This window comes from Dipteris shenzhenensis, chromosome 20, assembly GCF_047967505.1.
Source record: "Dipteris shenzhenensis isolate YYH24624 ecotype China chromosome 20, Dip_SZ_1.0, whole genome shotgun sequence".
Lineage (NCBI taxonomy): Eukaryota > Viridiplantae > Streptophyta > Polypodiopsida > Gleicheniales > Dipteridaceae > Dipteris > Dipteris shenzhenensis.
In genome coordinates, this window is record NC_141615.1 from 15395834 (window position 1) to 15419121 (window position 23288).

The 23288-nt window shown below is 38.9% G+C and overlaps 1 protein-coding gene across 1 annotated transcript in view; it reads left to right on the plus strand.

Moving 5' to 3' along the window:
- The window catches only part of LOC147889336 (uncharacterized), a 38378-nt gene extending 15437 nt beyond the window's left edge, over positions 1-22941 (plus strand). The window contains exon 4 of the mRNA XM_087392056.1: positions 20834-22941. Within this exon, the coding sequence (XP_087248182.1) occupies positions 20834-22941 (2108 nt within the window). The remainder of the gene's footprint in view (positions 1-20833) is intronic.
- Positions 22942-23288: the final 347 nt, after the last annotated feature.

Genomic DNA, 23288 nt, shown 5'->3' on the forward strand with positions numbered 1-23288 from the left:
AATCCCTAGCTAATGTTTTAACGAACTTTCTAACTAATTTTTGATTTAAATTAACTAATATGACTAATTAGGCTAAAGTTTAAACCTTAAATTTTATCCTAATCCTAAACTAAAAATGATTAATTTTAACTAACTCCCTAACTAACGTTTGGTTTGAATTCGCTAATTAACATTTTATTTATCCCTAACTAAAATATATTTACATGCTTTATTATGGGGTTCTAAACATATTTTAAACTAATCCCTAACTAATGGTTTAAATTCCCTAGCGAACGTTTTATTTAGATTTCCTAAGTAACTCCCTAACAAACGTTAAATTACAATGCTTTAATCCTTTAATGTGTAAATTATGGTGTTAGAATTAATATTTAGCTTAAAATTTTTTTAAACTAATGCCTTAAATTACTAATCCCTAACTAACATTTTAAATTCCCTAACTAATGTTTTATTTAAATTTCCTAACTAACTCTTTAACTAACGTTTAAACGTTAATATGACTAATTAATGTTTAAACCTAAACTAATGTTTAATTCTAAACCTAAACTAATATTTAATCCTAAACGTGAACTAACGTTTAACCTTAATATGACTAACTAACGTTTAATCTTAAACTAATGTTTAAACCTTAACTAACGTTTAAACCTTAACTAACGTTTAAACCTAAACTAACATGTAACCTTAACTAGCATTTAAACCTAAACTAATTTGTCTAATTAGCCTACTAACTATCCTAAACCTAAATTAAACCTAAACTAACATTTAACCTTAACTAACGTTTAAACCTAAACTAATTTAACTAATTAGCCTAGACTAAATCACTAGCCTAAACCTAAACCTAAAGGCCTAAGCTATAGGAGTAGTAGCTTATTGTGAGTTGTAACACCGCTTGCACGCTCTGAGTCGTCCGCACGTAGTCTGAGTCTGCCATCACCATCGCCCTCACGCTCTTTCTCGGACTCTGCATCAATTTCTCTCTCGGAGTCACGCTCTCTCTCGGAGTCCTATCCACGTTGAGAACGACCATCTCCCTCGGTGTCTTCATCAACATCTTCATCTCTTTCTGAGACCACATCACTCGCAGGGACGTCGTCTTCATCTACACCAGGCTTTGAGACTTCGATGATGTTGTTTTGTGCATCAAGATCTAGGAGGTCATCGCCATCGCATGCTCCATCGCCATGGGATATCGTCATTTTGGAGATGAGGTGGGTGCTTTGTCTGAGTCTCTCTCACTCACTCTCTCTCTCTCTCTCCCTCACACACAAACACACACACACACACACACGCTCTCTCTCTCTCATGCTCTCTCAGAGTCTCTCACTCTCTCTCTCATGCTCTCTCTCTCTGTCTCAGGGGGATCACTCATCATATGTAACCCTATCATGTGAGTTCAACAGAAGGTTATTTTAAATTCCTAAATTCTACAAAAATTAACTTACATAAGGGAGTGTTTAAAGTTATCTTGGGAAAAATTTATAGATTTGTATAGAAAAAGGGTGCATTTTATTAAGAGAATTTGTACGGATAAGGGGTTTTATAAATATGCCTTTGATGCACGTGATATAGAGGATTTATACATAGTGACCCTCCCGAGTTCTCTGTCTGTCTGTCTCTCTCTCACGGTCACTCTCTCTCTCTCTCTCATGCTCTCTCTCTCTCTCTCTCTCACGCTCTCTCTCTCACAGCTGCTCTCTCTCTCTCTCTCTCTCTCTCTCCCTCTCTCTTGCTCACTCTCTCTCCCACACTCTCAATGACTTCCTCTCACTCATAGTGACTTGTGACATGCTCTCATAATCTCTCTCTCTCTCTCTCTTTGTCAAGCTCGCTCGTTGTATCTCTCTCTCTCACACACACTAAGTCTCTCAAAGTCCTCTCTGATATCACTCATGCTCTCTCTTGATCTCTCGCTCGGTCTCTCTCTCAGACTGTCTCTTTCAAGTCTCTCTCTCTTTCTCTCTCTCTCTCTCTCTCTCTCTTACACACACACACTCACACGCACACATGCATGCATGCATGCATGCACGCACGCACGCACACACACACACACACACACACACACACACACACACACACATTCAAAGTCCTCTCTTTCACTCACGCTCTCATAATCTCTCTCTCTCTCTCTCTCTCTCTCTCAGGATACTAAATACAGCAGTATGAACTGTTTTAACTCTCTAGAATTCAAACAAATTTTGAATTTCTCCCTTAACTCTAATTTCAAAATTTACACAAATATTGGTTTTAAAATTGATCTCGATGGAGGATAGGAAAAAAAAGTTTAGTAATTTGTCCAGAATTCAAAATTTGAAAAAATTCGAATTAGTTTTTTGAAATTTCTCTAATCTTAAAGCTTTTTGTACAAGCAAAATTTTCAAATATTATGTAGGTAAATTTGGGGTTGCTAGCATTTATATTGTACCTAAGTTTGGGGTTACATATCTGTCTAAATTTCTTCACTAGAATGGAATCTATTGTTAAGCTTAATTTCGAATAGAGGATGGGGCTAAAGGTGAAGGTGAAACCCTTTGCCTTCATCCCCTTAACTAAGATCAGTTTTAAAACTGATATTTGGTTGAGGGAATGAAGGGGAAAGGGTTTCACCCTCACCCTCTAATTCTTTATCTTGGAATTCCATACAAGCACAATCATATAGATATAAGATGGCGATTGATCAAGGCATCTTTTCCTCAATATTTTGTTGATTTGTTGTGGTCAGGACACCCATTGTTAGAAGCATCTAAGATTACTCAAATGAGTTAAATCTTGCGACTATAGAACTTTGAAGAGTTGACTTACCACAAAACTTATAATGCAAGGTACTATTATCAAAAGAGAGACTTAATAAAACCTGAGACAATGTAACATGCATCAAGCCTATTGCTAGCTTGCCCATGCATGCGTGTGATAAATTTGTAGTGAAAGGGCTTGCATACATGCTACCATAACTTCAAATTACTGGCTTAAGACTTTGCTCTTAATCTTCCCATCAAAGATCGGACTTACCGGTCTTGGTTGGGGGATCAAAGGGAGGAAAGTGAAAGTGTTTGTCCTCCATTGAAATCAATCTTCTTTGGATTTGAATCAATCTTCTTTGGATTTGAAGGACCATGACGTTGCTCTTGATCTTCCCATCAAAGATCGGTTTTAAAACCGGTCTTGGTTTCAAAATTGATGTTTGATAGGAAGATTAAGAGCAAAGCCATATTGTTTCAAATCCAAGGTCACCCCTAAATCTAAGTTTTCATTCACCAAGATCGGTTTTAAAGCTGGTCTTGGTTAGCGGATGAAAGACCTAGCCTTTTTCTATTATCCTTCCCTTCATTCCTTTCTTCTATTATCTCTCCATCCCCAAGAAGATCAAAGGCAAGGCCTTTAAGGTCACCAAAGATCGGTTTAAAAACCGATCTTGGAATTGAGATCAAATGCTAATGTTAAATTTTGGCATTTAAATTTGATACCTCCTTACAATCTTAGTCATTCTAAATGCAAAATAAATTATGCATATGAAAGGTGGTAGTGTTTGGTTGTTTATTTCTGTCTTGTTTTTGTTGATTTGACATTGTGTTGTGAAATAGGACATGGCAAGTAAGAGTACTGAAATGTCGACTAAGAAGTCAAAAGGAAAGAGAGTAAGTGGAAAGACTGGTGATAGTATGCAACCAGCAAGAAGAGCAAGCCCTCCCAGGATGTTTGTAATGGTTGCAATGATCCATAGTGGGGATGGTATGTGGACACATATAGTGAAAGTGGAAAGCCTTTCAAGAAGGTCCACTTGTTTGTTAAGAGAAATGATTCTTTAGAATTCGAAGATGTGGGGCATGTAATAGGAGTAAATAAGGGTATAGTGGGTCAAGAAGATGATGATGCCATCTTTGTCCAAGTCAGCTTAAAAGTCTACTACCTATCACCAGCACATTATGATGAATCAAAACATAAGAAGGACAAGAAGGATTCCATGGAAAAAATGGGTTGGAATATTGTGATTGATGAAAACACAACTCCGGACATGATTGTTGACACTATCAATACAATTGGTTAGACCATTAAAATGCCAAGAAAAATAGGTGAGGGTAATGTAAAACAAGCAAATACTTAGGAGATACATGAAAGATCCTTGGCAACTATCACTGAAGTAGAGCCGTTGATCGAGGATAGCGCCATCAGAAGAGGACATTATTGGTTGGAAGGAGAAAGGAGAGGGGATACACAATTTTCAACAGTACTATCCTTTTGGTCTAGATGGGTTCTCAATCCTTGTTTTTAATTGTACACAAGCACCAACTAATTATGTGTATAGGCCCCTACTAGAACAACACATTTGTAATTTGGTCAAAGAATTCTGCATGAATCCAAGAGACTGCTCCACAAAAGCAGATGTGATGCCTTTTGATCCAAACTCTGATTTGCCACTAACCAATGTGATGTTTAAAGACATACACATCTATGCTTATTGGGTGCTATCAAGCAGCACTCAATTGAAGCAGCAAAAATTTGGCAATTGAGTGATTTTTCAGTAGTTAAAGAAATCAAAGTTGTTTACACAACAAGAACTACAAGAATAGTATTGAATTGTCCAAAGCATATGTGTTGACTAATTTCACGAAAGGAGAATGAGGAACTTCAAAAGAACATGAAGGATGTGCCTTGCATAGAGCAATTGAAGTAGCTACAGAGTCAATGGGTTGCATTTGGGAGACTAGAGAAGCCTAAAGCTATGGAGCCGCTAAAGGACACCAATCACGAAAAGAATGGGATGTAAGAATTTCATCTATAATTCTATTTTTAAAAGTTGCTATATTCATAATATTATTTATTAGTTGTACAACATCGGTTTTAAAAGTATGTGTTTCCATGTTGTTTCTGCTTTCTCTTCCTTGTGTAAGCTCGATTTTAAAACTGATCTTGAGAGCAGTGTGTCATATATGCTATATTGGTGCTATGTAGGACTTTATTGATATTGTGCATTTGCCCTTTGGAAAGAGTTTCAACCAAAAAGATGTTTATATGATTATATGTTGAGATGATCTCTTCTAAGGATGGAAGGATATCATGCACACAACAAGACAAAGCACCCATAGACGTGCACACAGACGCGTTTATTGAACTAAATAAAAAACTTACGGGCACGTCTATTTGTGCATCTATTTTCGCGTCTGGAGACCCGCGTCTACCAGCGTGTCTATATAGCAGACACACGTGCATTTAGACGCTTAAATAGACGCTCTTATAAACGCGTTTATAGATGCAAAAACAGATACTTGTCGAATAGACAGACGCGTATATAGACGCGTTTATAGACGCACTGATAGACGCACTTTATAATATTTTTTTTTAAATTTACAGAATGCTGTGTATGTTATATAGTTACAAGAATCCCATTTCCACATTGTGTAATTCAATTCTTACAGCCAATGCAATCACATTTTAATTACAATTCCAAATAAAACATTACAACTCCAAAATGCAATAAAATTGAAAGCTCAAAAAGTGCTTGTATGTACATATAGCATGAAGCTAAGCCACGTCATGTGGCTTCAAGTACAAAAAATAAGGAAGCTAAGCCACATCATGTGGCTTCAAGTACAAAAAAAAAGAGGAGTGTATATACAAGAGGCACGAAGCCAAGCCAGTGGCTTTAAGTACAAAAAAGAGTAGCTAGTACTACTTCTACGACTAATTCTCGTTGCCTTTCACGCTCCCTTCTGTGCTCCCTTCTGTGCCTCCTTCCTCGTCTTCCTCGTCGTCTTGTGCACGGGCTTGTAAGCAAGGGACAACATATATCAATGTATGAAAAATCAAATCTTTACTTATTATATTGGCATTATTTAATTACTTTCAAATACCTCGGAGGCCGCTCCAATAGCTCGGATATACTGCTCCTCAGTAATCAACCCGTCATCATAGAAGTGCCTCCATGTATCTCCTCTGTGATGGTGGTGGTGGTAGGCTATCTCCACAGGAGTAGGGTATCTGCCCACGATGTCAAGCTGTAAGACGACACAATTTGCGGAGGGATTAGTACAAAGAAACAACCTCCTAATAAACTACATAAGCAATATAATTTGAGATCAATACTTACAAATCAGGCCTCCCATGAATCAACACCCCCTGCTCCAAAATGCGCGCTTCCATATTCCTCCATTTGGATCCTTCGTGCCTCCACATGCTGCAGACTGGGGTCCTCCCTCGCTCACTTCATTGCTTTCTTCCACTCATGCTTGTGAGCGATGTGGGGCGGGCCCCTTGGTGGTTGACCTCCCTTGAGCTTGGCAATCTCCACTAGTGCCTGCCTCTTAAGCGAAGATCTTTTATTGCCAAGTATCGTAACAATCTTTGACTTGGCCCATTTATCTGTGAACTGGCGATTAGGGGAGTTAGGATACCTAGAGCGAACAACAGCAGCGAGGCTCTCATCAGCCAACCTCTTTGGCTGGTCTTTGAAGTGGATAAAGCAATCTCTATAATTGTTAGCAATTATAGAGTGCATGAAGGCCATGATGTCCTTCCCCCGTGCATCCATCAAGATGCCTCTTGTCTGAGTGATGTCATAGAATATCGTACCATCACCCGGAGGCACGTCTAAATCATCTGAATCATCATCATCCCACCGCCACCCCTCCCAAAGCATTGTGCCATGCATCTCCCACCGCTCTCCTTGCTACTACGCCTGCTACCATGTCGTGTCGAGCTCATACGCTGGCCACTCGTAGCTGGAGACTGCATGGGACTACGTTGACCACTCGTAGCTGGAGAATCGAGTCTCGACTACATCGACTGCACAGGAGTACGTCGACGGCTCTGCGAGACAGAAGGACCTCTTGATGGCATGGGGGAAGGGGCATAAGATGGCATGGCAGAAGGGGCATAAGACGGCATGGGGGTAGGGGCATAAGATAGCATGGGAGATGGGCCTATGCTGTGTAGCCGGTTGGGCTGTGTTGACTCTGCTGGGGTGATCTCAACTGGTGTGGGGTGGTTTGGAGTCTGTAGTGCTGACTCCTGGGGGGTGTTTAAAGTACCCGTCATATACCCGTATAACTCTGCAAGACTAGGTGGGTACCCTAAAAGGTTATATAAGTCCTTCCAAATAGAATCCCGAGGATCAAGTGAGCTAGAAGCGCTTCCTGGCCACATGTTGAACTGGGAAAAAGAAAAAAAATCTATTACTGATGAGCTGAGAAGAAAGGGGAAGGGAAGACAGGATTACTGACTATCGAAGCACATCTATAGACGCGTCTGATTAGCGCATCTATTTTTGCTATAACAGCACATCTATAGATGCGGCTGTCTGTGTCTGTAAACAGGCTAGACGCATGTTTAGACGTGCCTGTAGACGCGGTTTTAGACATGCTTTGAGATGCGCCTATAGACACGCTGTGACAGACGGACTTTTCTAAAAAGTAGAAAAGGACATTGCGCCCGACACACAAACGTGACGCTGATACCCAGATCATGCGTTTTTTGGATACGAGAAAGTACAAATCCAAATAGAGCAAACTTCCAAAAAAGATCAACTGCAAAAAGACTTACCTTGGATAGAGCTATGGAAGGTTCTTCTCCTTTTTCAAAGTTGCTTCTCTTCCTTGTTCACCCTCCTCTCCTTTAAGCTTGGAAGTAAGTGTGGGTGCCTTCCTCTTAAGTGTAAGCTTGGAAGTAAGAGTGGGAGCCTTTCTCTTAAGCGTCGAAACTGTGGATTTGCTAATAAGGAAGAAAGCAAGCCGCGAAGTATAAGTAATGTGAAGAAAAGCGAAGCGAGCGCGCTAAAAGCAGGTTTAAAAGTTGTGTCTAAAAGCACGTCTATAGGCACATCTAAATACATAGAGTAGACGCTTAAATAGACGCGCTTTTAGATGCGCCTATAGACGCGCACCACAGAACAAACAAACACACTTTTAGATGCGCCTTTAGACGTGCCACAGAGTTTAAAATTAAACATTTGAAGAAGAGGAAATTTTTTTGGGTTGTTTATTTGTAGCATGTCTTCATCTTCAACAAGTAGCTCCAGTGAGGATGAATCCCTCCGTATCCACCATCGCGAAATGTGGTTGGAGCAAAAAATCAAATGTATGTGTGATCGATGTCAAGGAAACATGTATCGTGCACGCATGATTATACTCAATCACATCTCAAAGTATGGAGAATGGGATGTGACCATAAACAAGGTAAGAGCTTGTAAGTTAAGGTTGATTGAGATACCTATGGGTGTTCATATGTTTGAGTTATGATCCCGTTTTAATTTGATACAGGATGCAGTGCCACACCCGTATATGTTGCCCGTGAGGAGGCGAAGCATCGGCGATATGAGGTGGGATCTTCAGGAGGGACCGTTACAGATGCATGGAGTGATGGTGATAGTAGCCCTCTACCATTACCTGATGAAGCCGTGGAGGAGGAGGTGTTTGATGATATGGTGTGGGATTTATATGTCCATCAAGGGAGGGATGATAACATGGAGCAGAATGATCTTTTTACTGCAGCATCGACTCCACTGTTTAAGGGGTGCACATTCTCTGTTCTACGTGCCTCCCTTGAGTTACTAAACTTGCAAACCATCTATGGATGGAGCAATGCAAGTTTGAATGCATTACTCAAGTAAGCTTTAAAGTCTATTTTGCAAACATGGTGAATTATGGTAGTGGGTCAATTACTCGAATGCTTGCCCTTATTTATGGTCTTCACGTGCAGGCTATTGTGTAAAATGCTTCCAAGGGAGAATAAATTACCGACCTCAAGAGATATGGCAAGGCAACATGTGACCTCTCTTGGAGGATTAGATTACAAGCGCATCCATGCATGCGTCAATGATTGCATTTTGTTTCGTGGACTACATAAGGATGCAAGAGAGTGTCCTACTTGTGGAGAGGCAAGATATAGAGCAGATCTCAAAACTTTGGACGTGCCTCATAAGGTTCTGTGACATTTTCCCATAATCCCTCACATCCAACATATGTTCAAGTGCAAATCTATTGCAGAGCTCATGTCATGGCATTCCTCCCATCGATGCATGAGGTGTTTAAAGGGAGCCTTTACAAAGAGCAAGAAAAGAGGTGTAGAGCAATTATATGGCTTGAAATCTCATGATTGGCACAAGATGCTCCAAGTAAGTATTTTATGTGCATAATATCCTTTTCCTTTCAAATTTGTGAGTGAATAATTATAAGCAACTAATCAACCACCTTCTCGTGGGTTCAGTTCATACTACCTACTAGAATTTCACGTAGTGCATCAAAGGACATGAAAGATTGTATTTACAAGATGGGCGAGCTTGTGAGGTACTTTACATGATACAAAATATGATGCGTATCAATGCTCCATGCAAGTTTGAATGCAAATTGCTAATATGCTGTACTTTTTCATTTCTAGATATGTGAGCTCAAAGGAAATAGATCCCACCACGCTTGAGAATGCTCGAGTTATGTCAGTGGAGGTGGTTTTTTTGGTGGAGGAGACATTTCCATGTTCTATTCTCACAAGCCAACTACATCTTATAGTGCATTTGGTGGATGAGATTGCTATATGTGGTACTATAAATGCACACGATGGTTGTTCTTCCTCGAGTGCTTCATGAAGACCTTAAAGAGCTTTGTGAGACAAAATGCAAGATCCGAAGGTAGCATGGCCGAGGGTTGGTTGATACAAGAGTCACTTGTATATATTTCTGAGTTTCTTGTTGATGTGGATAGCTCTCTCCCACGACTATGGAGAGATGATGAAGACCGAAGGATGACCTCTATTGTGCCTCAAGGGAAAGGACACAATAAAGTAATAGACATGGAGTTGCATAATAGTATCAACCTCTTTTGCGTGCTTAATAGTGATGTGATGAAAAGATGGGTGACAAGATACGAGGATGCAAAGGCAAGAAGACAAGAAGAAAGGGCCCTCTTTTGTACACACCATGCATCTCGTGTGCCATACCCTCAGTATCTAAGAGCACTTCCAAAGGATATTCATGTGGATTGGCTACTTGATGAAATGGAGAAAGCAGAGAAAGACGAGGGGATGCATATCACAATGGAAGAATGGGAGTATGCTAGGGGATGCATGAGCAAGGTCAGTATATAGAATGTTATGCATAAGTTAGGAGCTTTCAATAATTTAGATTGCTTATTTAATTGATTTTTTCTTGGTGTAGTGCACTATGTTCAATGCTATATGGTGTGAGGGCAAGCATTTTCGAACACAACGGATTGATGATAAGAGAAACACACAAGATTGCGGCGTCATTGCTAGCTTTGAGGGAGCCAATGGAGCCATGGATGATTATTGTGGCATAATCCAAGATATCAATATGCTTGACTTTCGACGCTTCTTTGTGTATGTTTTGGATGTAAAGTGGTTTAAGGACGTGGTGGAAAGAGGCCCTAATGCAACAATCAAACGCCATGCAAGTGGCTTTGTAACTATTGACTCCACAAAGTTTTGGCAAAGTAGGAAGGACACACTAGTACTACCGCAACAATGTGAACAGGTACTGTGCACACACATAAAAATACTCGCTTTTAAATATTTGATGCAAGAAAAGTAACATGATTGTATTTGTGTTTGAATTAGGTTGTCTATCAACCAATGGTGGATAATAATAGATGGTGGCATGTCATACCTATTATGCCACGTTCTAAAGTGATGTATAGTACATTTACTAATATGGAGCGTATGGAGGATGATCATGGCCATGGACATGATGATGACCGTGATACAAGAGAGGAGGATGATCATGAGATAGGAGATATAGATATTGAGGCCGGCATTACCCGTGAGGACGAGCCTACCATTGGAGATGTTGATTTCGATGAGCACATGAGTGGCACAAGTAGTAGTGGGTTGAATGTATTTGTAGATCTAAACACTTGTTTGGATTTTGAAGTAGATAGTTTGGCAAGGGTTGATCTCATTGAGGATGAGATTGAACCGTAGCCCCACAATTCATATTGGCAAAACTATTTTACATATTGTCTCATTCTCCTCATTTCACTTAATTCTTGTATATGTGGGCTTGCAAAAAATTATGTGCTTTGGTAATCATGGGCAATGTTTGGAAAGCAATGATGTACACCAAAATCTCACTTTCTGTATTCTCTGGAGCGCGTCTATTTACGCATCTAAATGCGCGTCTGAGTCTCGTAAACGCGCAAATAGACACGCAAATAGACGCGCTAATAAACGGGATGTTAGACGGGCCCATATTTTCTCAGGTCAAATGCGCAAATAGACGCGGTGATTTACGCGCAAATAAACGAGCGTTTAGCCGCGCCTATAGACGCGCCTGTAATTTCTCTACTAGAGCAACGCCTATAGACGCACCCGCTATTTTGCGCGTCTACCAAGCGCGTCTATAGTTGCTTTGTGTTGTTGTGTCTAACACCTAGTTTGTTTGGATGGTGGTAGGTAAGTGGACCCCGGCCTTGGAACCTGGACTACTTGAGGATTTGTTATCTTCTTTCAATATTATGTTTGCCAAACTCAATATCATTAAAAATTCTTAATTTTGATTAAAATTTTTACAAACTCTAGTTGCATTTTTCTTATATGTCTCAAACATTTTTTTCTTAAATGTTTGTCTTTTTTAACTTTTTATCCAATTGATGGAATTGATTGTATGGCTCAATTATTGATGGGACTTTTTAATCTAAACACACATTCCCTCCACTCGATATATGCTTTGTATATATATATATATATATATATATATATACATATATATAAGTAAATAATATACATGCACGCACGCACGAACGCATGCACACATTCCCTCCACTCCATATATGGTTTTGTATATATATATATATATATATATATATACATATATATAAGTAAAAAATATACATATATATGTATACATAAATATAAATAAATAAATATATACATATATGTATGTTTGTATATATATACACACATACATACATATGCATGCATGCATGCATGCATACATACATACATACATACATACATACATAGGGGTAATTGACATGCGTAAGTTATATGAATGTAAATATTTGCATATTTATAAAGGAGAGCGAATTATATATGTAAAACCCAAGAAGAGCACGGCCCATAAGAAGAGCATGGCCCATAAGAATTGAACAAGGAGTGAGGGGAGCAATATGATGCATGGAGAATCTACCCTATATGTCAAAACACTTATGTGAAGGATATGGTCATTTTTTAACTTAGTAAATACAAATTGTATCCTCTGATGATGAGACACTTGTGAAGATTGGAGATATAATCTAATACACCAAAATACTTAGGTTACCATTGTCAATGTAAATCAGAGAATATAATGTAGATTTAAGCTCACATTTCTAAATGTAAGCATGGACAACATTCATTGAATCCTTACTTCATACCTTGATACTTTTGCATGATACTTTTGCATGCCATGATACAGATGGAAATCCCCTGCATATAGAAATAGCACACAAGGAAAAATTAGATGAGTTAATGGAACACATTCAATGTTCTCCATCTATGAGAACAAAGAAATTACTTGTACTTGACTTGAATGGAATTTTGCTCCTCAAGTCCACTAAACCTTCCGATAAACACAAAAGCATACAAATTTATAAGAGAACATGGATTGTGCTTCGAAATGGATGTGTTCAATTCTTGGATAGATTATTTGAGCACTTTCATGTGTGCCTATGGTCAACTGCGATAATCAAGAATGGGAATTACATGGTTCATTTGATGGAGAAGCTTGCAGTGAAACAATTTCCATTCTACAAAATTATGGGGCAAGATCAATTCTACAAATCACTTACAGAGATATTAAATAGTCTGGACAAGCCAAGTGTTCAATGCATGTTTAAGCCCTTGCTTGCCATTTGGGCAAACGATATCCTAGTAACACCTTGCTTATTGAAGATTCTCTGTTTAAGGGCTGTGTAAACCCGAAAGAAAATGGTAGATATCCAGATAATTTTGACATAGGTGCGACTGATGACAAATTGAATGTTGAACTTCTCCCTTATCTCCTCTGATTGAGAGATGCGTCAAATATAAGAAATATTATCAAGCTTGACTGTTATGGAAATGAACCAATACATACAAATCATCATCAGTATATGTATTTCAAAGAAGTGATTTTGGAGTGGGAGGAGCTCACTACGAAGTACATAAAACACTTCTTGGAGGAATCTGCTCCAAGCCGAAAGATTAGTTTGACTAGCTAAGTCATTTTGAGATCGTCCAACATAGTAATCAAAGGGGAGATGCTTGGGATGCGTCAATTTTACGAGCAAAAACCTATGAGCATGTTTATCCGAGCATGTTTTTCAAGAGATTTAAAAAATAGTATTTATTTAGGAAACATGGTATTTTCATGTTTATTTTATACAGACTAGTCACTCATTCATTTTTACATAACATAAATCTTCTTATTCATAGACATTCATTTGTACCCTTGCTATTACCTTAAAAAAGTATTGAAAAATAATTCCTTTAAGAAACATCCCTCATAATCACTCTCAATGTAATAATATTATACATAAATAATTACTCACATTTATATCATATGGCAATATCTTTCTATTGTTTTTATAGTATTAATAACAAGATATTTATGGACATGTTTTTAAAGAAGTTTAAATTACTATAAACAAGTATTAACTTGGGCTTAAATATCACTTTCATAAAATGTATGTAATATTTGATACTATATATGCAAGATTTTCCAAAATGTAACCCCATAGATGTGCTCGAATGGGGTTTTCTGATCAATTTGAGTGGCTGAATGACTATATTTGGACATTGGATGTGAAAGTTATGTCACTTTTAAAAGTGCTGTCCAAGGTAGTTTCGCCAGCGAAACTACCTTGGAAGACTACTTCAAAGGGGTTTCGCTGGCGAAACTACCTTGATGGCTTGCTTCAATGAGTTTTCTTTGGAGAAGACCTTTCATGAAGATTGGTTGAGAGAGATTTTTCAATATCACCCCCTATTAAGTAAAAGTCGTAAGAAGGATCATAAGGAAACTTCCATGGAGAAGTCTACTCTACATGTGGGTTTCTTTAAAAGCCATCCCATTCTGTTCTCACCATTCCCAAAGATTCACATAAAGATTCGTGTATAAAATAGGTATTGCTATAATACTTTGCATATTTCTAAGTGAAACTATATTTACTTCTGATACATTTTTGCCATATTTTTGCATAGTTGGAAGCTTTTTTTTTCCTTCGCTCGGACGCTCGGAAGATTTTGCTAAAAAAATGCTCGTCCCCAGATGCTTGTGAGCTAGATAAAGAACAATCATCAAAAGCCCAAGAACAAGAGCTCAAAACATGCCCAGCTACCTTGGATTCTTCTAAATCTGGATCTCTTGAAGAGGATAAAGCGGCTAAATTCTTTGAATGAGATGCAAGCTTGTTTGTATGCCTTGAAATTGGGTTATGATTAACCGTATATCACTGGAACTTCTACCAAAGTGTACATAACAAGACTACAAGCTTCACTTGCATTAAACATGAAATAAATATTTAAGAATGGCAATTGCTCATATTATTTGCTTATTTGTGATGCATCATTTTTGTAATTTCCTTTACTTCTCATTATTTATGTGTAACTATTCAATAACTCATCATTCTTTTTCTTTTACGCACAAGGTTCAAAGACATGCCATGCCGAAAGAATTGAAGACTAAAGTAATTCTTCACTTTGATTCTAAGCTGAATGGCTTGTGGGATCAAGATCTACTGATACCAATTGCTTCTAAATTCAAACTCAATTGTCAGTGAATTTGAAGTGAAGACATCATCAATTGTAGGAGCAGGTTATGGCTTTTTTGTACATATGGATGTAAAAGCAAAGAAAGACCTTTTGATATTCACCTTCCAAGGTTTAGGACCTATGGCCTCCTCAAAGATCCAAATGTTGCACCAAATGAGGATACACAATACATCATAGGAGATGTGTTGTATGGTAATGTAGGTAGATACATCAATAGCTCTATTCATTGTAAGGATAGAACAATTTTTTTTTTTTGGATTATGACCCTAGAGTACCACTAGTTTGAATCGAAAAAAAACAGGATGTTTTACCTATTGATATGTTAGGGTTTATTTTTGGGATTAAAAAGAAAATGGGAATTACACGATTTTCCCAAAATTACTAATATAGTGTTAGATTTAAGGTCATAGCTAAGGGTAAGGCAAGACGAATGTTAACCCTAGAGTACTTGGTCAACACTAATGAGAAAAGTGGTACCTCTAGGATTCATGTAGAGGTATAGAATTAGAAAGTGATGATGGACCAATCAACAATGGTTGTCTAGAAATCAACAAGGATAAGTTAAGAAGAAAGTTAGCTTGACCGACTCAGTCCAAGCAAAGAGTCTGAGTATTTAGGAGTAAAGTGTGAGTTGTAACTGGATTTTGACTTGACTAATTTTGTGTTGTTTTATAAAGGCTAGGAAGGCAAAGTTTGGGATACTAACTCATAGAGTCATGAGTCCAAGCCAAGGTGAGTAGAAGTAAGTAGAGTGTTTAGTGTTCTAGAATGTAGCTATCAAATATTTTTATTCATAGACTATTGAGAGTAATACAATTGCTTACATATCAGATTTTGTTATTTCTCTATCTTTACTCACATTTCCACTTGATTGACATATCACCCGACCTCATACGATTTGCCCACATAGCAAAAACCCTTGTCATAGACTATTAGTAATTTATTATTGGCATCTATTCTCATCTAGTTTTGCACTTTGCATGGAGTGGGGAGATGTGGAAAGCAACATTAAGGACTACAAGAGTGAGCATCTTCTTGTTATGCACACCCCTACACCGAGTTGGGCATGGGATTTGAGTCGAATTCAAGGTGAGAGAAAAGAACTTTCAACATACTAATATTATGAAACTTTGGGCATATAATGAACATATGCATCATAAAGGTCTTTGTAAAGTTTTGTGACCATCATACACATTTACCTATGGTTTCAACATATTGATGCACACTTCTTTGGCACATACACACCATGTACGCTCAAAAATGAGAAAATGTGCATACATAAAATGATTTCCCACCCTTATGAAAACCCAAGAGTATATGGGATTACTAATTAAAAGGTCTTTGCAAAGTTTTATGATCATCAAATACATAGAGGTATGGATAAGCATACCGATGCATAGTTTTTGGGCACTTATAGGTCTGACATGCTTGAAAATGAGAAATATGTGTGTCCAACCATGAAAATGATGTCCAAATATTATTAAAATTGTTCAGCATACTAGCCTTGGATATGATGAGGTGTGATATAAGGAAAGAGATATACAATTTTTAACACCTACACACCATGCATGCTTGAAAATGAGAAAATGTGTATGTCCCGCTACAACAAGGATGTATGAATCTTATGCAAATTTATGAGTATAATGGATTTATCTAATTGAATATCTTTAACATATTTCAATGACCATCGAGTACATAAAGGTATGGTGTAAGCATACTGATGCATAATTGACACTTACACAACATGCATGCTAAAAAATGAAAACATGTGCATGCCCATCATAAATATTACATTAGAATCTTGCTAATCTTTTGAGCTATAATATATGTACTTATTGAAAGGTATTTGAAAAGTTTCGTGTTCATAAGTCAAATTTACTTAATATACAAGAGTACAGCTACGCATTTGTATTTAATATATAGGAGTACTACTACAAATTTTTTTGCACTTATACATAGTCATGCTAAAACTCTAAAAAGTTTCATGACCATATCATACACACATGTATGCTACTTCATAACTTCTTTGCAATTGTGTAGATGCATGCTTGAAAATGAGAGAATGTGCATATCCCCATCATTAAAAAGATGTTCAATCATTACAAAAATTTTCAAGTAGAAGTCTTATCAATTTAAGGGTCTTTGTAATGTTTTGTGACCAGGAGGTACATAGAGGAATGGAATAAGCATAGTGATGCACAATTTTTTAATAGTTATGCATGTTTAGTGAAATATGCGAAAATGTAATATATGAACCTTGTGAAATGTTGCAATTATATAGAATTTACTAATACAAAGGTATTTGCAAAGTTTCATGACCTTCAAATTGCATATACTTGTGGTATAAGAGGACTAATGCACAATTTTTTGGCACTTGTGCTTCGTGAAATGAGGAAATATGCATGTAGCACCATGAAATTGAAACTAGAAGAAAGAAATTTAGAAAAAATTAAAATTAATAAGTATATTATTGAGATAGTAGTAATATCTTTAACCATTGTTGTTGCATCTTACAAAGTAAGCTCACAAAGGAGACTATGCTAGAGTTTGTCTTTCAAATGGAGGTGATTTTATGTTGTAAAAAAGAAATAGTTGCAATTGTTATGATTTGGATGATAGTGATCAGAATTTGATGTGCCATTTTAGAAGGCTTGGTGAAGAAAAATTTATAGTCATGTATCAAAGAATCTTATCTCACAAATGGGGATCTGTATCACTAATTCCTAGAAATAAAGCAACAACAAGAAGGCACTTAGCAACATCAATAATAGCTAGTGAATCAACTTATATAAAAGCAAGTGCAAGTAGTGAACACCATGGGAAGGTTGAATAAAAAGGGTCTTAGCTAAGAAATGGTAGCAAAGGGGTGTTTCTCTTGCACTCAAAGTTTCCTCTGACTTTTTTCTCCAATATTGCTTCATGCTACTTGACATAGGAAGATAAGAAAGAATGATCAGAGCTATGAGTAGGTGAGGAGAGGAGAGTTTAAGAGCTATGAATCAACATACAATTTTTGTGAGCTATTTCACATCTACTGCCACCAATTTAGGCATTGTTTATGTTTTCTATTGGGTAATCAACCATAATTGAGCACGAGTCAATGTACCATCCACACCAAAGTAGCTGATGAAGCAGTACTACCATTATATCCTTTGATGATCCTTTTTCTAAATGCATATTACTTAGTTTTTTGGCCAAGAAGCATTTCATTGATATTACAACCAAAAATTCACAACGTTTATATTAGGGTCAATATTAGCGTCGATATTAGCATTATCTACTAGAGGTAGCACTAATATTTCAATCAAAAAAGCCTCTAGAAAAACACACATCATAAAAAAAAGCATCGATATTCATTCTTGCTAAACCTTCCAAATTCAAATCAAAATTAAATGTTTTCACATTGCAACATATATTACATCAATGTTGTTATAAATTTCTTAATAAATTGAAGTGTCACTAGAATCTTCATTGTAAGATTTATTCTCATCCTCTCGATCATCTGTCGCCAAGCCTTGCACATCTTCAACATGTAGATCAAGGTCTCCCAAATCGGTATCTGAGAAACCCTTTGAGGAGCTCAAAACACATACTTTAGTTGCACAAAGAAGGGGGGGCGACTTGTAAGAGAGAAAGGGAGAGAATTGTAGGGGAATGGAGGCACTAACTGGGAAGAGGAGATCACAAGCTATCATGAGGAAGAAGTGGTCATTGCACATGGCGAGGGGAGGCTTAGGGAGGGAGAGCAAGAAGAGAGGATGATGAGACATAAGTAGAGATGATGGGGCGGCGATGGAGAAGGAAAATCAAAGTAACAAGGAAGGAATAAAGAGGGAGAGTGGAAGATGGCATGAGGGAAGTTGTGATGATAATGATAGTGGCTGAATAGTTATAGAGGCCTAAGGAAAGAGAAATGGACTACTGAGGGGATAAAGGTATCGAGATGGAAGAGAGCAAACCAAACAATGTTCATCTCAGCTTTTAGTTATGAGGGTGGTATCTCTATCTCCAATGGATCTAGTGAGGAGAAACTTACAAGAATGTTCACAAAGATGCGGTAAGATAATGTGTTTCAAAGAGCCATTGAGGTTCCACTTGTCATAAGGGAAGGCCAGAGTGAGGAAGCAACCCAGGGTGTTATAATCAAAGGGAAGGATGTAGAGGTAGAAAGATAGAAATTAAACCCTAAAAGGGCACCAAGAGTCCTTGTTGAAGGACAAGGAAGTGGAGAAGGTGGGACAAGCAGGGAGGTAGAACTTAAAGCGGGTAGTGAGCCTCCAACTCAAAGCTCCATGACTGGTCCAGAGGAGAGTATTAGTATGGAGGATGTAGAGGCAAATGTTAGTGTAATATCATAGAAAGAGGATGAGAAGCATGTAAAGAAAAGTGTAGAGTGGGTGTAAAATATATGAACTTCCAGGTGAAACAAACTATGAAATAAAGCAATCACTTATTTGTCTCTCATTAATGTGTACAAGTAGTGGACCCGCGCGATGCTGCGGATGCCATGACCGAGTGTGAAAATCACATATAGACCCATACTTCCTAGCTTAACAGTCTTGATACAATCACTTAAACACGCGTATCTAGAGATGTGAGAGTCCATACACCAAGCATATGTCATTCTCTCTCTTCTGTCGAGGCACGACCTCTCTTCCTCTCACAAATACCGCCTGAACCATCATCCATCTCTCATGCTTCCTACTTGCAAAACTCATTGAATCATCCATCCTCCATGCTTCGTGCCTGCAAATCTCATCTCCATTTATTGATATAACAAACAAAGAAAAGAAATTCGGATTGTAAATGATTTCAGCACCTCTTTTTCATTGCCTGCCACCCATCTCAATTTGTATTTGTTCATTTGTTTAGATTACAAACCAATTTGGCACGTCTCTTATCTCTCTCCAAATATACATATTTTGGAGATGGTATGGCATGGTAGTATATTTTGTTGCTGAAAATGTCCAACTTAAATCCGATCATTACTCATAAGGGGCATGAATTGATTATTCACGTGATACTATAAAAAGCTGGCGTTGAAGAAAATATAAGAAGCAGATAAAACAAAAGTACTGAGCCATGGACGATGAGGTGAAATTGGACAGAGGAGGGTGGAGACGTTCCACATTCTTAATGCCCAGATGTATCCACGAATTTGTTATGTAGCTATGGTGTCCATACCAACCTTGGCCTCTTTAGCAGGATAGACAACATTCATTGTTTGAAGCTTTTACATAGACAAACGGCATGGTGTGGACTCAGACACCAAATCCTTTCCTCGAATAAATTAAGGCCGCCTTGACATTTATCTGAAGACTACTTGAAGCAAAGTCTTTCTTGGTTGGGTCCCATACTCAAAAGCATACTCAAATTTTCTTCGTTGGGGTCCTATACTCAAAAGCATATAGCACAAATATAGCTCTACATTAAATACAGATAACACAAATACTCAAATTTTCTTAGTTGGGGTCCCATAATCAAAAGCATACAGCACAAATACAGCTGTACATTAAGTGCATATAGCACAAATATAGCTGTACATTAAATGCACCCTCTGTTTCTTTCGTTTATTTCTGGCCAAGTACTCTTCCCTGCCGCCCTCTCTCTCGCTCTCTCTGTCAAAGTATCCCGAGTCCTGATGGATCCGACGTCTACTTCCTCGACCTCTCACGCATGCGGACCTTATGGTGTTTTCTTCACGTTTACACGTTTAATTTCTTCCTATGTAGCTTTTTGTCTTGTAAATCCACGTCTATACAAATGTGTCGTTCTATAGAAATTCTGTTCTCTTATGGCCGCAACCTTAGAGTAATGTCTTGTAAAACTACGTCTGGGCTCATGGGCCATGGCATCTGCGCCCTAATCTGAAGTAGTACTTCCCTGGTCTATTTCTTAACTATGCAAGCGAACTGATGACCTACAAAATTAAAAGGACAGAGAGAGGGGATGTTGCGCCTTACACCAAATGAGGGAACTGGGAAGAGAGGAGAAGAAGAAGGGGGCGAGCGACTCTGCAATTTTTGATGTTTCTCATTGACAAATGAGATGGCTGATCTGTGAGGGCTCTAGTGAATGGTTCGAACTTGAAATGTATGCTATGCAGGTCCTGAAGGGAATCAAAACTCTGACCCTGGCTGGCATTCACTACCTTTCAGCAAAGAAGTAGAGCCGATCCGAGTAATCAATCTAGCAGCTACTTTGGACAGCAGCTACGGGGGCATCTGGTTCGACAAACCTTGCAAGTGGAATTTTCACGTGATATCTCACACGTGGTGCCAGAGTGCTCACGATCTTTCAGAGCGTATCCGGCACTCTCTGGCAGCAACAAGGAATAAGGGATCTGGGTCAACTGCAACCGATGCCGGCATCTCCACTTACAATCGAGCCTTCCGGGAGATCGATTTGAGGAAAGAGCGTAGCTACAGAGACCTCATGGAATTCCTGGGGTTGATTGCTAAGGATGGTGTGGAAAACGTGTGGTTGGATGCACTCTGCATCGATCAAACTTCTAACTCGGAAAAGGATACAGAAATTCCTAATATGGGCGCCTACTACAGCAATAGTAAAGGATGCTATGTTGCGCTGCACGGCATTGGGGAAGGTTACGAGCTATGGAAAGGGGTAGGGCGACGCGCCGAGTTCCGATGCCCACGATGGTTCACGCGAGCGTGGACGCTCCAGGAGTTAATGCTACCAAAGACGTTGCACTTCATAGTGGGACGTCTGAGCGAGATTGTGATACACCTAGCTAACGGGCGCAGACGATTTATGAAGTCCAAGATCGGGCTCTGCCAATGCTGCATGTTTTCTCGCCACGACTACGAAGATTTGTGCGTACGTGCCAACGTCCCTCTGCTTGGTGAACAGCTGCGTATATCCAATAGAGTGCATTATCTTTGTGGGGGAGAAGCGGATGTTGCCACCTCGGAGTATGACTGTTTCAAGGATGAGGATGGGAAGGATGTGCTTCCGTACGCCCATCTGCTGGGCTGGCGAAAGGGTGCGAGGAGGGATGGTGAAGTTTTGTTTGAAAAGAGCAATCAAGTGTGCGAAGCTTGCAGAACACGTCCCCTGATCAGAAAGGTAGAACCAATGTACGTTGTGGACAGAGAAGCATACCCTTTCCTGCTGATCCTAGCAAGGATGAGCGACTATCCTGGATTTGCGACTGCACCCAAGGATTACGAAGCGCTAGCAGAACTCTTTAATCGAGCATACGAGCCTTGGACAGTGGCTACAGAGATGAGGCGTAGGGACTGTAGCAATGAGGAGGACAGAATATTATCGATCCTAGGGCTCCTGGGGGCAAGGGGAGTGAAGCAGTTGCGGACACAGAGAACGTTGCAAGAGCAAATAGTGGAAATGGCTAAGGCCTGCGGGCCTGAATTCATCCTCCGACTGTGTATGATGGACGTAAAGGGGAATGAGAACGTTGGGCTCTCATGGGCACCCAATTTACACAAAATAATGGAAGAGCCCCGGAGAAGACCTCCTGTCCACCATGGAGCTATTGGCCCTGCCCTTGTTGAATTTCAAGTAGTAGATGTCAGCACAAATGGTCTCAAATTTAAGGCCAAAATCATCTCTGGACGTGTTCTCAATAGTTCGTATCCCTACCCATTACAGATGTTCGACACTACAGGTCAAGTGGTTATGACTATGGAGGCTCGCGACGAGTACCGGAATAGCATGGTCACTTACGTAGACGAGTATTCCGAAAAGCGTGAGCGAATCCGCACTGATGTAGTTACTCTCTTTCGAAAACCATCATGGGAAAACTCATCAAAACAGGTGAATACCAGACCAGAACAGCTCCATACCGAGCATGATGATGACCCACATGGTGAGGCACACATTCCCAGGAGCTTATGGGACACGGATTACAATGTGTGGGTGGTCCTCCTTGGAGAATACACTCTCAAGAGTCGTCTCAAGAAGAGAGAGGTATTAAAATTCGACAAGAAAAAAAAGAAGGCGGCACCAAAACGCAACGCACGTTTTCAAATACCCGCCCCCAACGAATACATCTATGAGACGAAAAAATTGGCCATGCTATGCATTGGAAACGACCCAAGTGGAGAATACCTCCACAAGGTCGGTTTTATTTCTTGGCCATTGCAAATGGGCAATGAGCTTTTCTCTAGGGCTAGTATCTCAAGGGAGTGTGTTGTCGGTGGCTTTGGGAGGGATCTTCCTCTAAACGTAATTTGAGGCTTGGAGGGTGGTACAAGAGGAGTTTATTCCTTCATTGTTTTAGCTTTCTTGTGCTTTTGGATGGTGGGGTATTGTTTGGAATATAGAATATTGATAGTGGAGACTTGCTGTTGAGAGTAGAAGGTCGGACACCGCAAACTTCAAATGGCATATTTGTTTAAAATGATAAAATTTGAACATTTATTTCTATCAAATGATTTGAGAGAGTCAAACCAATCACTTCCCTCTCCTTTATATGTTAGAAATTGAAAGGTATATGCAAATGCTTACAGAGTGGACAGGGAGGGAGGGATAGGGGAGAGAGAGAGAGAGAAAACAAATAAATAAAAAAGAAAATAAAGACA